This window comes from Cydia amplana, chromosome 3 (genome assembly GCF_948474715.1).
Source record: "Cydia amplana chromosome 3, ilCydAmpl1.1, whole genome shotgun sequence".
In the NCBI taxonomy this organism is placed as follows: domain Eukaryota; kingdom Metazoa; phylum Arthropoda; class Insecta; order Lepidoptera; family Tortricidae; genus Cydia; species Cydia amplana.
In genome coordinates this window covers 3,805,180-3,821,705 of record NC_086071.1, presented here as the reverse complement: position 1 = coordinate 3,821,705, position 16,526 = coordinate 3,805,180, and the positions used below count along the sequence as shown (strand labels likewise).

General features: G+C 40.6%; 3 protein-coding genes and 1 long non-coding RNA gene across 11 annotated transcripts in view; 2 read left to right on the top strand and 2 right to left on the bottom strand.

The window, feature by feature from the left end:
• LOC134662393 (DNA repair protein complementing XP-C cells homolog) overlaps positions 1 to 4,812 on the top strand; it is a 153,443-nt gene extending 148,631 nt beyond the window's left edge. For both annotated transcript variants that reach the window (XM_063518607.1, XM_063518606.1), the window contains 4 exons: positions 485 to 710; positions 1,484 to 1,652; positions 2,265 to 2,419; positions 4,568 to 4,812. In XM_063518607.1, coding sequence (XP_063374677.1) covers positions 485 to 710; positions 1,484 to 1,652; positions 2,265 to 2,419; positions 4,568 to 4,759 — 742 coding nt within the window. In that variant the 3' untranslated portion in view covers positions 4,760 to 4,812. The remainder of the gene's footprint in view (positions 1 to 484; positions 711 to 1,483; positions 1,653 to 2,264; positions 2,420 to 4,567) is intronic.
• Positions 4,813 to 6,112: 1,300 nt separating this feature from the next.
• On the bottom strand, positions 6,113 to 6,861 carry LOC134662890 (uncharacterized). The gene is made up of 2 exons (XR_010098101.1): positions 6,488 to 6,861; positions 6,113 to 6,348 (listed from the first exon to the last, which is right to left on the bottom strand). It is a non-coding gene; the product is annotated as an uncharacterized LOC134662890 (long non-coding RNA).
• Positions 6,862 to 7,518: 657 nt separating this feature from the next.
• On the bottom strand, positions 7,519 to 16,526 carry LOC134662383 (muscle LIM protein 1-like). 7 transcript variants are annotated; one of them, XM_063518594.1, is made up of 12 exons: positions 16,368 to 16,526; positions 15,666 to 15,799; positions 15,156 to 15,318; positions 14,041 to 14,167; positions 13,430 to 13,526; positions 13,078 to 13,162; positions 12,849 to 12,917; positions 11,426 to 11,722; positions 10,944 to 11,076; positions 10,264 to 10,451; positions 9,628 to 9,781; positions 7,519 to 8,468 (listed from the first exon to the last, which is right to left on the bottom strand). In XM_063518594.1, the coding sequence occupies exons 2-12, from the start codon at positions 15,778 to 15,780 to the stop codon at positions 8,346 to 8,348; spliced, it is 1,551 nt and encodes a 516-aa protein (XP_063374664.1). In that variant the 5' UTR covers positions 15,781 to 15,799; positions 16,368 to 16,526; the 3' UTR covers positions 7,519 to 8,345. The 7 variants fall into 7 exon arrangements, 5 of the variants coding, with proteins under 5 accessions (XP_063374664.1, XP_063374662.1, XP_063374660.1 ...); XM_063518592.1 differs by lacking the exons at positions 12,849 to 12,917; positions 13,430 to 13,526 and adding an exon at positions 13,655 to 13,751; XM_063518590.1 differs by lacking the exons at positions 13,078 to 13,162; positions 13,430 to 13,526 and adding an exon at positions 13,655 to 13,751 and having other exon boundaries at positions 12,849 to 12,945.
• On the top strand, positions 8,763 to 9,349 carry LOC134662384 (selenoprotein F). Its single transcript, XM_063518595.1, has one exon. It carries the CDS (start codon positions 8,812 to 8,814, stop codon positions 9,316 to 9,318), a length of 507 nt encoding a protein of 168 aa, XP_063374665.1. The 5' UTR covers positions 8,763 to 8,811; the 3' UTR covers positions 9,319 to 9,349.

The window sequence follows — 16,526 nt, the reverse complement described above, 5'->3', positions numbered from 1 at the left end:
AATCTGTATGATTCAATGTGTTGATGAATAAATTTAAAATCTTGTCTATACGTAAGTCACCAGAGACCATAGACAATATTTAAAATCCTCTGCATTTATTTTATTTATTGAAATTGAGATTCTTATTATCAGGTTGTGTATAATGGCCCTAATAGGGTCTATTCGAACACTACACACGCGAAATACGGACGACTTCCGTAAAAAAAAAAGACATTATGGCAGGATTGGAAGGAAAATTAAAAAACTTTTGTCGTGTAGCTATTTGTGGTTGATATTTATAATTTGTTTTTTTTGAGTGGTCAATTTTTTTATTTCATTGCATATGTTTGAGAAAAGCACTATACATGCCTAGCCGTGAAAAGGTCTTGCCGACTTCGTATCACTATCCGGCCTCCCTACGGTCGGCCGGCTATACCTACTCACCCGGCAAGCCCTTCTTTCCGTCTGCAGTAATGTACTATTAATAAAAATAATATGATTGCAGATACAAGAACCATCCTCTGTACGCGTTAAAGCGGCACCTGCTGAAGTACGAGGCGCTGTACCCGGCCGACGCGCCTACGCTCGGGTTCGTGCGTGGCGAGGCGGTGCACGCGCGCGCCTGCGTGCACGTGTGCCGCTCGCGGGACACCTGGCTCAAGGATGCCAAAGTGGTGAAGCTGGGGGAAAAGCCGTATAAAGTCGTCAAAGCACGCCCCAAGTGGGACAAGGTGGGTTTGGTTCAAAGTGTTCAAACTGACACGACTTTCACTCATATTTTAAAAACTGAAACATAGAAATTTCGACCAGAATGAGGGAAAGGGGATTTCGCCGTGGAGTTCATCAGTGACTAGCAAAGCGTGAAAAATCATCCAGTCAGAAACCATCGGGTGTCGTGAGTGTTGTGTGTAGGCAAAGTGACGACCCTAGCGTACAAGTGCCAAGATTAAGTGCGAGTAAGTAGTTCGCAAAACCGGCCCAGCATAGCATAGCATGTTGATACAAATTACAATCCCTCGCCAGTCTGCCTGTGACCAGTAACGTAATGTCACGTTCGAAAGACCTCTAAGCAGGTGTTATATAGGTGCTCCTACAGTTCACACACGCTCTGGTGCACACTGTAGGGCCATCTAGCCTACACCAAAGAACGAAAACCTTCCCGTCCTGTTCCTATCATACTTCGCGTTGTATGTTTTTTTTCGTGGCCGCCATGAAACAATTTAACTTATCTACTTATACTTGAGAATGGGAGAGGACCGAGCTGCCAAGAGGGCGTACCTGGGAAGAGAGACTGGTGGCCGCCCGGTAGGTCGGCCCAGATACCGCTGGGGAGACAGTGTGGAAGCGGATCTGCGTCAGCTTCAAGCCGATAATTGGCAGGAAACGGCGCAGGATCGGGAAAAATGGTGTGCTCTCGTTTCGGAGGCCAAGATCCTCTTTGGTCGCTGAGCCGTAATAGTTAGTTTAGTTAGTTACTTATACTACTTTCTCTCTACGTTTCCAGTTATCCAACAAGCTGATAACCGACAAGCCGTTGGAAATATTCGGGCCGTGGCAAGTTCAGGAGTACGAGCCGCCCGTGGCCGAGAACGGCATCGTGCCGCGCAACGCCTACGGTAACGTTGAGCTGTTCAAGGCCTGCATGTTGCCTAAAGGCACCGTACATGTCAAACGTGAGTATATCGAATTAAATCAACACATCATTTAACAAAAAACCGGCCAAGTGCGAGTCGGACTCGCGCATGGAGGGTTCCGCACCATCAACAAAAAATAGAGCAAAACAAGCAAAAAAACGGTCACCCATCCAAGTACTGACCCCGCCCGACGTTGCTTAACTTCAGTCAAAAATCACGTTTGTTGTATGGGAGGCACTTAAATCTTTATTTTATTCTGTTTTTAGTATTTGTTGTTATAGCGGCAACAGAAATACATCATCTGTGAAAATTTCAACTCTCTAGCTATCACGGTTCGTGAGATACAGCCTGGTGACAGACGGACGGACGGACAGCGGAGTCTTAGTAATAGGGTCCCGTTTTTACCCTTTGGGTACGGAACCCTAAAAAAATGATGGAATATATCCTCTATGTACTTTAAAATACAGCCTCTAATTGGCACAAATGAAACCCAGATTTGTAGGTTGACGCCGCGCAGTATCTAGCTAGCTACAACAGCTCTGTACAATGGGGTGAGAATCTGAAAACTGCCAGTTTTTGACTAAAGCGGTAGAGATAAACGACTATAATTTTTTTTTCTATTTGAATACAGAATAAACTTTTTAATTTCAGTGCCTGGCCTGAACAAAGTGGCCAAGAAGTTGAACATAGACTGCGCCCCGGCCATGACGGGTTTCGACTTCAACGGCGGCTGGTCGCACCCGGTGTACGACGGGTTCGTCGTGTGCCAGGAGTTCGAGGAGGTGGTCACGCACGCCTGGCTCGAGGTAGCTACTAAATACCAGGGATGTTGCGGATGCAGATTTTTTGACATCCGCGGATGCGGATGCGGATATTTAAAGCCGATGTCAAGATTTGGTACTTAAAAAACGTCAAATATTTCATTTTTAGTAATTTTTATTAAAAAAAAAAAACGATACGTATAGTGTTTGAGCAAGAATATAGGTGCGTTTTATTTAATAAACAGTAACTTGGTCGACTTTTCGGGATCTAGACGATTTCGTTATTATATAATGACGAAATTACCTAGCTTTACGCCGCCGCTAAGACGTTCCTGTTACCGACTTGGCCGACATTATGCGGATGCGGATGCAGATGCGGATGTTGAAAATAATGCGGATGTTCCGCGGATGCGGATGCGAATATTCGCAACATCCCTGCTAAATACGCATTCTTGACCATTTACGTTACTCTATAGCAGCGGTCGGCAACCCGTGGCCCGCGGGCCGCATGTGGCCCTTGAACCTGTCACTTGCGGCCCGCGAGCCTCCCTGACTATTTTGTATGTAATATTGACAAACGACAATGTCTGATAAAGTCATACCTAAATATTAACAAAGTGCGGCCCGCGTCAACTTCGTTAACTACTATGTGGCCCTTGGCTGCGAAAAGGTTGCGGACAGCTGCTCTATAGGTAAGATAAGGGTATTAGAAATTGCATATTGAACCATATGAGTTTGAAATAAAGTTCAAAATAATTGTGGAAAATATACTTCCGCTGCTCCGACCAAAAAATGTTTACAGACCTTAAATTCAATTCTGTTTTAAAGCAAAAAATATTTCTCGAGCGTATTACAAAATAAACGATTAAGTACAAGTATATATGCATATGTTTGGCAATGATAATATTGATAACGTCCTGTCCTGTTATGAAAAAAGTCTCGTTCCTTGTTTAAATTATTTTGTAACACCTCATAACTGTGTTCAATTTGCATAGAACGCAAATAAATTCTTTGAATGTTTAAATCAAAATGTAGGGTTAGGTCCAGAAACCAGAGTTAGTTTTCCTTTTTAATATCCATAAGCGTATTATAACATGCCGATATTTTTATACATTAGTCGTCCGCCCCAAATTGCGAACTTGCTGGTCACCAAAAACTAGAGTTAGACCAAATTAAGTCTGCAACGGTTTTGATAGCATACGCAGTGCAAGTGTTTTTATAAACATCATAATTTTATAGAAGTTTGACGTTTAAAATAACACTTGCACTGCGTGTGCTATCAAAATCGTTGCAGATTTATCTTGGTCTAACTCTATATAATTTTAGTAAAATATAGATAGGTCTTGGAGGATACAACTAAACGGAGTAGCCATTAACAGGCTTTCCCCTCTGTAGAAAATAGGCGGCCAACGGTCATACACAATGTATGGACTGACGTTTATCTGACATGGCTATTTTTACGTTACGCATACATTTGACGTTCCCCTCCCCCGCAAAAATCGGCAGACTGTTTTGTACAGAAAATTACAGACATGGCGTCTCCGTTTGATTATAACCTCCAAGAGATAGGTAGATATAGAGTAGTCATAGAAGTCTACTACATATATAATTTTATACGCGAATAAAAATGGATTCAAGATAAAATTCAAGATGATTGCTGTTTTTTTTATAATTTCGACTACGTATTTATGTTAAAGGGCCATTCCGATCCTCTTACACCAATTTTAGAATAGAATATAATTTATTCGTAAGCACAAACAAACGAGACAATACCTACATAATATAAAAGAAAACACAAAATAAGATCAAAGTGCCACGAAATGGCCTCATCTCAGCATTTTCGTTATGATCGGGTAAAGAATGAATAAATTCAACATGGCGGCCAATTATTATAATCACAGGCAGCGTGACCGATCTACAAGGTCATATCAATACAAATTGTTAAATCAGAATCGACCTCCTGCTATAGTACCCGGGACCGAATGCTTTATTGGCAAGGTGCGCAGTCGGTGGAGGGGGAAGTGGCGCTGATCGTCACAAACACAGGTAATCTTATGGAATGTCTGACATTAGTACTAGCGGCAGCCGCTTGAACTAATTTTACTCCATAAGATTTAACGTAGAAAGTCTGCCAAAATGAGGGCAGCACCAGTCGTGCACCTAGCGAATTGTTCATTAACATTTAATTTACAGGATCAAGAAGAGATGCAGAGGCGCGAAAAAGAAAAAACCGAAGCAAGAGTGTATGGCAACTGGAAACGGCTGATCAAGGGTCTCATGATCAAGGAGCGGCTCAAGCTCAAGTACGGGTTCCAGGAGCCCAGCACTTCGGACAAAGCCAAGAATTCTAAAGGGCCAAGATTTGTGACGAAGAAAAAAAAGTAAGGTCCCAAACTGAATTGAATACTTACTGTAAATGGCGCCACAATCTTTATCCAATCGGTGTATAGACATCAGGCCATATAGTTCGGCAAGAGTCACTTGTCATAGTGTTTTTGTCTTATGCTAAGGGAGGAGTATAGTTACCTATAGTTGGTCAAACCAATTTGTCAGTAAATAGGAACAAAAAAAAACTATACTCATCCTTTTCTTTTGGGTGATAGTACTAGTGTAAGACAAAAATAGTATGATTCTCTCTGTCTATGTTTGAAATGAGACAGTCCTTTGACACACTATATATTCTTTTACTGTTACAAAAGTGGTAGGCCGTGTTTTTATAAAGTTTTTTTTTTAATAATCTAACATGAGAAAAGCATACACTGGGATAGTAGATGTTTAATGTTATTCCATGTTAATGTTAAACTTACGGTTATGTTTAGTTTGTAAATACTTTATACTGGGGAATAATGCATATGGCCGATGGTCAAGGGGAGGGGTAGGGGCATACATTTAGTTAGAAATTTTGTTCCCTTGGCGAAAACCTGTGTGATTATTTAAAGACAACATATCTCCACATAAACGATGTGTTATATTATATATGTATGATGCTCATTCCGAGAGATTAGATCAGTGAAATCTTACCGCCTATACACTATTATTGTAATTATGTACCATTAACTTCTCAAGTTATTAGTACCTATATAGTTCGCTTTTTTTAGCATTAGAAATAAGGTAAACAATCTTGATGTGTCTTTTAATTGAAAAACACATTTTAAAAATAAGTTACGGTAAATATGTAACAATTATGAATCTAATACGATCTTTTATAGTCTACTGCTTTCATAAGTAATAGTTATTGATTTATAAAAAGTGTTTTTCAATTAAAAGACATGTCAAAATCGCTTACCTTCTTTCAAGTTCTTTCTAATGCCAAACAAAAGAACTATAGTTAAAGTTAAGTCACTCTTTTGTCAATTTTGTTATTTGCTATGACTATAAGTATTTTTCTACGGGTATATTATTTTTAGTAATGCTAGTGTAAAAATATTTGTTATTTTAAGGATCAAATTTAATGTTGAAATGCTTGCAATTGATTATGTTATGCATGTTTTTTATTTCTAACATCCATGTAATGATAATTATTACTTTTAATTAAATGTTATAATATAATTTTAGTTTGTTTCTATCCCTTAGTATGACACCAATATGTATGTATAACCACCAAAAACATAAATGTAAAAAAGGAGAGCCAATCTCACATCTTTTTTTAATAACAGCAATTGTTATAGGTATCCAATAAAGCAAAGAAATAGAGTTTAATACTTGTTCATAATGTTATTTTTTTCCTATAAATACATATTTGGATTTTGCATAGAACTTGGCACTCATTTAGATCTCCATTCTTTTTGCGGCGAAGCCCACAGCCAAGCATAGTTTTTGTATTGAACTTGGCTCTCCTTTTTTACATTTATGTTTTTGGTGGGATATCATTACTTTTTGTAAAGAAAACTAGGCAGGTATTCAGATTTAATCGTTGGCTGGTTGTTTAGCGCGTATTACAAGTTTTTTGTATGGGGACACCACTTATTTTTTGACTTAACTTTATTTTTATATTTCTGTTATATAGAAAATATAATAATACATATACTGGGATAGTTTCAAATATATGCTTGTAACGGTTCCAACGCTACAATAAAATAAAAAAATTGTATGGGAACCCCCCTATTTTTTAACTTTTTTTATTTTTAGATTTTTTCCTACGCTTACACACAATTACCGAGCTGGATTCCAAATTTCATCCTTCTAGGTCATCTGGAAGTAGGTTAGGTTTAGGTACTATATGTCAGTCATACAGTCAGTGCTAAAATTCACGACTTTTTGACCTTCATATCTTTAACCGTTTGAGCTAGCTTCATTAAATTTGGGCTTCTAGATGTCCTTATGGATATAATTAAACACACGGAGTTTTATGTGTTTACGTTAAAGAGGTTTTGAGTTATAGAAGGGTCAAAAGTGGCACCAAGTGGTTCGTGTAATATTACACTCGCTCGGCGCTGGCTAGCCAGTTCCTTTGCTTGAACTTGGCTTGACACGCTACCGCGTGTCTAGATATTCCCACCTTTTCCATATGTATACCTAGTGTCGGATTTAATTTATACATACCTACGGATGGAATTACGACATGAAAGAAAAATCATACTTCTGTAAAGTTATTGATTACTAAAATAATATAGACTTAGATATTTTTCAATAATCATACTTACTTTTGAGACTTAAGTGCATTTAGGGTGAGAAAGTGTCTGTTTGAGGGGAAGAATGCATGAATGAATGACTTATGTCCTAAACGGATTGGGCAAATGTGTTGCTGTTTTCTTAAGATTATAGGTAGTCAGCGATTTAAATTTATAGTTATACATATTCACGGAGTAGGAGCTCCCGGGTTCGAATCCTGGTAAGGGCATTTATTTGTGTTTATCACAAATATTTGTTCCTATGAGTTATGGATGTTTTGCATGTATATAAGTATTTATATGTATATATTTATTGAGCTTACTGTAAAATTAAGTCGATCTGTATAAAAATTGTCCTATAATATTTATTTATTATTATTTTTCCTCTTATGGGTAAATGTAGGTACATATTATACTTCACTTTTCATCTTTTATCTCTTGACATTTTAGATCACGCTGCCATTCAACTATTTAGCATACCAATGCTGTCGATATCCAAGGTATAGGTACTGTGTAAATAGGTAATTAAAACAATTCGACTTTTTAATTTCATTTTATTAAAAAAATGATAACCTAGACAATGCTCTGTCAAAAATGGTCATATAAATACAATGCAATAAGCTGTCTTATTTTAAATCTTGTAAATTTTTGTGTGCATGTTATACAGCAGAAGCCTAAAAGCGTAAGTGTAAATGTTAGAATTTCCCCTAGCACAGCTTATTGTTACTTGAGATATATCAAAATTATAACTATTAGAAATATGTACAAAAATCTTTGGTGTGTAAGATTACCTAGGTGAATGACGAATGACGCTTCAGATCTTTCCTAAAACTAAGATCTGGTCGGTCGAAACGATTACATTTATTTGCAATCTTTTCTTGCGTTTACAGGATAGTCCCTCACCCTCACATCCATGTGAAGGTTTTGAGGTGCATGAATCACAATGCCGTTGTTCTTTTTTTTTTTTTTGCTTTTTAAATATTTTTTTAATTATCCATATTTTATTCTTCCTTACAGCTACATTAGATCTATGCATCTTACTAAATAAAAGAGTAACAATATTTTATGACGAATTTATAAACTAAGGGCCCAGACACATTCATCACACACTTTGTACATTATATGAAAGGAATGTAACCTTTAATTTATACCTTTCTATCATAAAATATATGCGCATAATAATCCGTTTAAAAATATATCATTATTCACTTAATTAGTCTCATCGGATAGATCAACCATTATTAAAGCCAGTTTAATGAAAGGTATGATCGAGGGTAGCATTATAGGCAATAGATTAGATTCCTTTCATGCTACCATTCGCACTATTAAATGATCCTATAAAGTCCAGCTCTATAGTTCAACTAAGCCATGGTTAATGTACCTGCGCCCATACCGAAACCTACACCTTTGGGTCCATAGTTACGACCGTAGCAGCTGCGGCAATAAATCTCGCCGTTGGGGCCGTCATTCAAATTGGTGGAATCCTGAAATAAAAAAAAAATAGGTCATTATAATCTTATAATACAGGTGCTTAAATACTTACTAGTTAAGTACCTATTTCTATCGATCACTAACATTCAACATTATCGAGAATACAAACGACGGCCATAAGGCAATAAGTTCCCCTCGCATCGGTTCAAGCTATATTTTTCGTTATGCCAAAATAAAATGCAGTTTCTCAACGTGTATACCAGTTACTCAAATATAACAACACGTCAGATTGACGTCATTTGCGTCATTGACGTCAACTGTCAAATAAATGCCATGGCGATTGGCGGCGTCAGCGACTAAGGCAAAGAATTAGGGAGTTATTCTATTAAATTAATCATGTTTACATTACATTTTTCGCCTGTACTAATCCTAATGGCACTCTTTGCCATTCAGGAAAGCTATGCAGAATTTTCGACTGAAGACTGTGCGTCTCTTGGCTTTGTAAAAGCCAATCTACTGTGTTCTTCCTGTGATCAGCTAAAAGACTTTAATTTGGAGCCTCTAATCGAGCATTGTAAGGAGTGTTGTCACGCTGACGACTCAGCACCGAAAGAAAAGAAGTATGCGCGTGCCGTGCTCGAAGTTTGTACGTGTAAATTCCCGGCATACCCTCAAATTCAAGCATTCTGCAAAGGCGACAAGCCTGCCAAGTTTCCGAACTTGCAAATCAAGTATGTACGCGGTTTAGACCCGATCATCAAGTTGTTCGACAAGGACGGAATCGTGAAGGAGACTGTGGCCATAGAGAAGTGGGACACGGACACAGTGGAGGAGTTCTTGCGGGGACATCTCATTAGAGATGATGAAGATGACAAGTCCTATTTGAAAACTAACCAAATATAAGCTTTAATAAAGTAAGTAATTTTTACAATAACGTTTTTCAATAGCAAATCCTGTAACCTTATAAACAGGCTTTGGAGTATTTTAGTATGAGTAATTGAGTATGACTTTAATTTTAAAGTTAACAATGTCTCCATCACTTCAGTCATCACTCAGATCACTTCTGTCTTACCATGCTAAAATACTCTATATACACATGCTACAATTTTAGGGCAAATAAGGTGTCTGGAACTGCTGATGTCTTGCCAGGAATTGTAAATATAATAATAAATATCTTGTGGTAATGTTATTCAAAAAGAAACTGGTACTTACAAGAGATTTGTGGCAATCCGCACATGAGAAGCACCGCCTGTGCCATGTGCCATTCTTGGAGTTCATCTGCTCTGCCGCGTACACGGGGAAGCCGCAGCGTGGGCAACCCTGGCCTTTTGCTGCCTTTTGTCCGGTGAAGGGGAGCTGTTCTGTGCTGGAAAGAAAATTGATATTTTTAGGATTAAGGAGTTTCTGATATTTTACTAGAAATTACCATGTTGTTTACTAGACTGTACTAGAAATGACTGTACTACAGGGTGGGATCAAAAGAAAAGTCCTTGCAAAGTATGCATTATTACGAGTTGAATACTCATTGCTGCAGTGAAGGTTTCATGCTTTTTCAATCATGTTTTTAAACATTCCAGAATTACACAATATTCTTCACACTGTTCTCAGATTCCTTAATCTGGATATCAATACAGTCTGCCACTTATGTCTCATATCAATAAGTTTTTTGGAACTTCTACATATCATAAACAGGTCACAATAAACCTGTTGCTCTTATCTGAAGAAAACATTGTGAGGAAACTTGAATACATCATTAAAGGAATTGAAAGGTGGTTTTTAAGTTCTCAATCGTTTTGCATGATTTCAAGGGGTCTGTGCCCAGTAGTGGAATGGATAACTGTAACTTACTAAGTGACGGTGGGCTCGGCGTCGGTAGAAACGAGGGTGGGGGTGTGGCCGTAACCGAATCCCTTGGGCCCGAAAAGCTTCGCGTAGCAGGAGCGGCAGTGAATCTCCTTGTCGGGCCCATCGCATGCCAACATGGAGTCCAGCGGTCGGTGGCACTCTGCACAGTTGAAGCACTTCTTGTGCCACATCTGAAATTGCATTATCAGTAATATGATTATGACATTATTATTTTGAAATGTTATGTCATGGGAACCTGAAAAAGGGGCGAATAGTGAATTAAAGAACAACAAACGAAGCAATCGTTTTTTATCGATTAAAAACTCGATTTTGTCAGTAAAGTGGTAGGTTAAGATCGAGACTTTTAAATAGCTCTTACTTATGTTATGAGCTTTATAGTTTTTGGTTTTAAAATAATTATAAGAGTACTCTTAAAGTTTTGATACTATTTCACCTATCAGGACGGTAGAGTGGGGTCAATTGAAACAGTTTTACTTTAACACCGTGTGGAGAACTAATATTTTATACTTACAGAATAAACAATATATGCGTTTATAAAAGTATATATAGCAATATCAAAGCCAAATACGTAAACTGTATTGGAATACGCGATGAAATGAAGTCACAGTAAAGAAGGTGATCATAATGATTGCAACCCATTGTAAGTACGACAAGGTACGCACCGTTCCCTTAGCCAGCTGTTGTTCAGCCGCGAAGACCATGCCGCCGCAGCGAGGGCAGCCCTGGCCCTTGGGAGCCAAGATGGACGTAGTGTCCGGGTTGTAGAACGGGCGGCTGCTGGAGATCTGCTCCTCACTGAAATTATACAAAAAGCTGTCAAAGGTCACAAATCGGATGAAGGGCCGGTTGCAAACCGTCTGTCCACGTCATCTTCACCTGCCGCGCGATATTTAACGTTGATCAGTTCGTTGTTTGTACGTGGTTTGTACATAATGCAAAACACAATCAATACTTATGTCTCAATGATTGAGGATATTATAAATGCTAATAGGTAGTTAAATTTATGGAGTGCGCCAAGGAAATATAACGGTAAGTAAGTACAATCAAAAAACTCTGTCCTTCTGAGGCTGCCGAGTTAATTTTCTTATTATTACCTTTTTTTTGAGGTTGAAATTTATGATTAGGTACTTAAACCTATACTTACGATAGGCCATCAGTTTGAAGGAAGCCATATCCGCAAGCGAACCCATAGCCGTGGGGTCCCCACTTCTTGCCGTAGCAGGTCTTGCAGTACACCTCGCCGTCGGGCCCGTCGCACGCGATGATCGAGTCCAGGGTCTTGGTGCAGTCGCGACACTTGAAGCACTTGCGGTGCCACTCGCGACCCTTGGCCAGAACCTGCTCGGCGGCGAACACCACGCCGCCGCAGCGCGGGCAGCCCTTGCCGGGCGGCGCCATGATCGAGGTCGTGTCGATCAACGTGGTCTTGGGTGCTTGGTCGCTGGTACACAAATTGTATATTAGGAAGGCAGGAATGTAGACTTTGGAATGGTTAGGTTAAAAGCATGGCTCATAAGATCGGGGAATTTGTTCGTAATTTCGTACAACAGGAGCACAAACAGTACAAACACCGTTTAAAAACGGTTGGATGCTTGTGTTAAGTACGTCTGGATTGTAAAAACTTCCAGATGTAGGAAAATAAGCTTTGAACAAGCTATTAAGGGAACATTACTTTATCAACCTTATTTATTTTAACGCTAATCGAAAACGTTTACTAAATACAAAACAAAATATGTTTCTCTCCGATATAATTGAAATAATCATCTACAAAAAATATTAATAGCTTCAAAAACTATAAACACAGCTTTTAACTGGAATTATAACTTGATGAATTAAGACTTGATTAACGGAAACTTCAATTAGATCGGGGCGGTTTTATATCCTTAATTTGAATATAGTTTAGAGGGAACTATCCTAAATAACATAAGCTTAAATGTGAATTAGGAAACAAGGCAGAATGAGAATATGAAACGAAAGTCATCAAACGCAGGGATAGAGTTAGTTACGCAACTTGTATAACAGCTGCGCGAGAGTCCGGATGCTCCCGATGCTATGTCCCATTAAGATAGAATTTATGTAAGGGATCTGCAGCAGATTACGTGTTGTAAGCTCAAAACCGCGGCGTCTCGCCGATATGAAACGTGTAAAATTAGTTCGTTCGCGAGCACACGTTCTATTTTCACATTGGCACGCTGCCATCTCTTGTTTGTATTATAAGCTGATTTTATGAAAGTGACTATGCGATGGAAATAACCTCAACCTGTAGGTATTGTAATATGAGAAGTTTAACATTACATGTTACTAAGGAGTATGAAGGCGTTCGTGAATCGTGCGGTTAATCTGAGGTCAGTAGATTAAAGTGATAAGTAGGTAAAATGAGGGTAAAACAGGCCCCATAAACTACGTGTTATACATATGTATTACTAATGAGAAAACATTTGCTAAAGCGTCTATAAGCAAATATATGTAGTGTTAGATTTCTGTGTTATTTATCTTGGAAAACTCAAAGACTTGCAGTCCTATAGACTACGTCCATTCAGGGTCTCGGTGACACACTATACATGTACCTTTGCCACTCCAAGTCCTTTAAATCACACATGAGACCGAGGGTCGACATTCCCCCGTGGCCAATACCTCTAGGACCAAATCTTTGTGCGTAGCATCCTACAGCGAAAGCAAATTAAAATTAATACATGTCATTCGATGAGACCACAGCGCATTTACACTTATTTAGACATTACACCAAAAAAGCTGTGAGCTCGCCAAATGACTCGCGTAGTTTTTCTGATGTCTTACCCATTGGCGAAACAGTCGCTCTGCAAAACACCGGCTCCCTTTCCGTACCCATATCCCTTAGGACCAAACTTCTTCGCATAACATACTACAGAGAAAAACATTAGAATTAGAAACGGACAAATCACAAATTGCGTGCTATGATCAATGTAAAATCAGATGCTATTCAAGATGTGTTTGTAACTTTAGTCAAAATTTGCAATAAGGAAATCAAAAACTTTCGAAATGGTTTAAGAAAGCTAACCAATGTACACTGGCATCCAGCCTCCGGTTGTGTCGGTAGACCATTAGCCAGGATGATAGAGTACATAAAGCAGCTATTGGAAAGTTAATAGAAAGTGCTGGTAGGACGAACCTTTGCAGTAAATGTCTTTGTCTGGGCCCTCGCAACAGTTAACAGAGTCCAGCCGTTTAGAGCAGTCGCCGCATTTGAAACACTCCCTGTGCCACGCCTGGACATACAGCGAACATTTGAAGATCACAGAACATGCAGGGGCTCACTATACATGGTGCAAGCTATTATCACAAATGTGGTGTGGTGTTACCGCACAGGTGGGCTCGTGGGACAACAATCTTATACCTCGACAATATATGTCTCTATCCGGGCCATCACAATGCATGGTTGAGTCAAGTGTTCTGTTGCAACTTATGCATTTGAAGCACCGTCTGTGATAACCCTACGGTATAACAAGTATTTAATTTATTTCTTCACGTCGAAAAACAAGCATCATCATCAGGTCTGTCTGTCAGAGATATTGTTTAAATTCGAGCATGTTCAAGTTTTTAGTTAATAACTGATTCTGATTTACGTAAGTAATAAAAAGCCACGTTATTTTTATTTTAGTTTAGAGGTTTAGACGGAATTGTAATTAATACCTATACCAAGTCATATTTCAGCAATTTAAAGCTTATGTAAAAGGCAACTTTACAGCTGATGAGTGAATGTACCCAGCAGGGATGACTGACCTTTCCGCGAGCGAGCATCTGCTCCGCGGCGTAGACGTAGCCGCCGCAGCGAGGGCAGCCCTCGCCGGGCGGCGCCTTGGCGATGACGCGCGGCTCCAGGCATGCTCCGTTGGTCCTCACGCCCTCTCTGTGCATACACACAACACGTTATCATCTGCGTCACAATATACTGCGTGCAACAAACGCTGACAGAAGAGTTGTTAAAAGCTTGCCGCCGGACGCAAAATCGGTCCGGGTTCCGCTACACTAATATCGTCCACACCGCGGCGAAGCAGTTGATACCGACGGCGCACCTCCGCCGTAATGGGAGAAGGTAAGGGCTCCCGGCCGCCCGCTCCGCGCTGGCCCGAGTACAGCCTCGCTGCAGCACTATACACATCAACAAAGAGGGCGCTTTCCTTATCCCATCACATATATCAGCTTAAGTTAGAGCCGAGAAGAAGCGTTAAGTGAAGGTTAGAGAGAGTGTCAGTAGCGGGGAAAATTATAAGACGAGGGTTGTTAGCAGTCGGCGCATGCAATCTAAGTATTGTGCGTTTGGAGCATTGCGAAGCCGTGCTGAGGCAGAACAGATTGGTTTCTCACCGTTGCTCCGCAGTTTGGTCGCCCGTTCGGAAGGGGGGAAAGGATCTAAGGTAGGAGCGCGCTCGAGCTCGCATCTCGTTCTGCCACGCGAGGCTCGACCGCGCTCCAGTGTCAACTCAACTAAGTCACGTTTGATGGTCGACTCTTTTATTGTTGTTTTTTTATAAATAGTAAATAATAGACTGATAAACAAAATAATTTAAGCGATAGCGATAAATAACCCTAACTATAAAGAACAGATTGGCGTGCGGCCGTGAGTCCGCTGGGTGGCCGGGGTGTGCTGGCGACTCGTTAGCGCTGCATCAGGGCGACGGCTGCGCTCAATTCCTGTTTCGACATAAAGACTGGTCATGCACGTGTCAGGCGCGTAATGTACAGCCGAGCGCGCGCTTTCTACTTGTATGAGTTTTATATACACGCTGTTAATATTGTTACGCACGGGCCCAAAGGCCGGTCATCAATGCGACCTTAGATAAGGAAAGACCCTCAGTGGCGCGGGCGGCGGGAGTGAGAAGTGGATGGCTACTTACGCGGGCTCCTTGAACTGATCGCCGGCGTCCATCGATAGGCACCCGGCGCCACCGCCGAAGCCGTAGCCCTTGGGTCCGTATTTGCGTCCGTGGCAGTTTTTGCAGTACAGTTCAGACTCGTGTTCTGCGCAGTTGGTGGAGTCCAAGCTCTTGTTGCACATACCTGAGTGGCAAACATTGATTACAGGGTGCATCTTAGAGACAGCGAAACGGAAACACTAACGTAGGTACAATATACCATGGCAGCTCACCCCTTTATAGGGCACGCTTAGATATTCTATTGAAAAAATTACAACCTAATAACATCATCTTTTTTTTATGCAGAATATTTAGGACTTTAGAAAGCGATATGGTTTGAATTGTATTTTTTTATATCTTGACCGTAAAGGGTTAAATCTAATCTCAACTAATGGCAAACTTTAGTTTTGAGTTATGAACTTCTTTGAGAACAGAATTTGACTTCAGGTACAAGTCAAATTCTGTACTGAACTGAGCGTTTGGGTAGCTTACCGCATTTGAAGCAGGTCTTGTGGAATTTGTATCCGCCAGCGACGCGCTCTTCGGCCGCGTACACGGACTTGCCACACTTCGGGCATTTCGGGTTATCTGCAGGTTTGAAAGGCATTGTGCTCGCTTAACTTATCCTGAAACAAAACGCAGTCAAGTTCAAACCGGGCCGTCCATCGAGCTCGGACCGCAGTCGTTGAGGGTAGGCGACTTAAATTAGGCGCGACTACTAGTCGTGTTAAACTCCAGCTTAGAATGATACTTAGTCATCCTTTTACAAAGGTTTTTATCACTTGTATTATTTTGAAGCACAACCACTACCACTGAAAAATAATTATCAAGTCAAATTCGTTAGTAGAATTTGCTCTAGATAATGTATAGTTCTTTGGCCGTAATCCAAGTCGCCTGCACCACATCAACCGCATCCAAACTGTCACTTATTGCTCAACAAACACAAGTACCAAAGGGGGATTAAGTATGCGGCTTCCACCAAAATGCGGGCGCGATTCGCGTAAAGACCGTTCCGGTAGAGCAAAGGCGGGCCCGAACGGCCGCGCGCCTAATTTGGGCGCTTCAGGTAAAGTTACGCTGGAGCACGGTTTGCATCTCTAATAATAGTTGCACTGGTAGAAGCCGCGTAAACACTCGCGCGCGGTTGCGTTATGTTATGACAGCGAGTTCGTTGTCACTTTCACTGTAACGGACCTGTTCGTCGATTCGCTACGAGAGTCTAACTCCCGAACGCGTGTACAGTTCAGGGCGGTGTTGCCGAGACTGGTGCGCGGAGGTCGAATGATGCGCGAGGGCACCGCGCCACCGTAGTCTATGCGCGGCTTGCACACGGCCCCAGTGGTGGGGCGGGCG

Coding starts and splice junctions, on each gene's coding strand:
- LOC134662384 (XM_063518595.1), top strand. CDS start 8,812: ATGTTTACATTACATTTTTCGCCTGTACTAATCCTAATGGCACTCTTT.
- LOC134662383 (XM_063518594.1), bottom strand. CDS start 15,780: ATGCCTTTCAAACCTGCAGATAACCCGAAATGCCCGAAGTGTGGCAAG. Junction 14,168..15,155: donor GATCAGTTCAAGGAGCCCGC/GTAAGTAGCCAT, acceptor GTGTATGCACAG/AGAGGGCGTGAGGACCAACG. Junction 8,469..9,627: donor CGGATTGCCACAAATCTCTT/GTAAGTACCAGT, acceptor TTTTTATTTCAG/GATTCCACCAATTTGAATGA.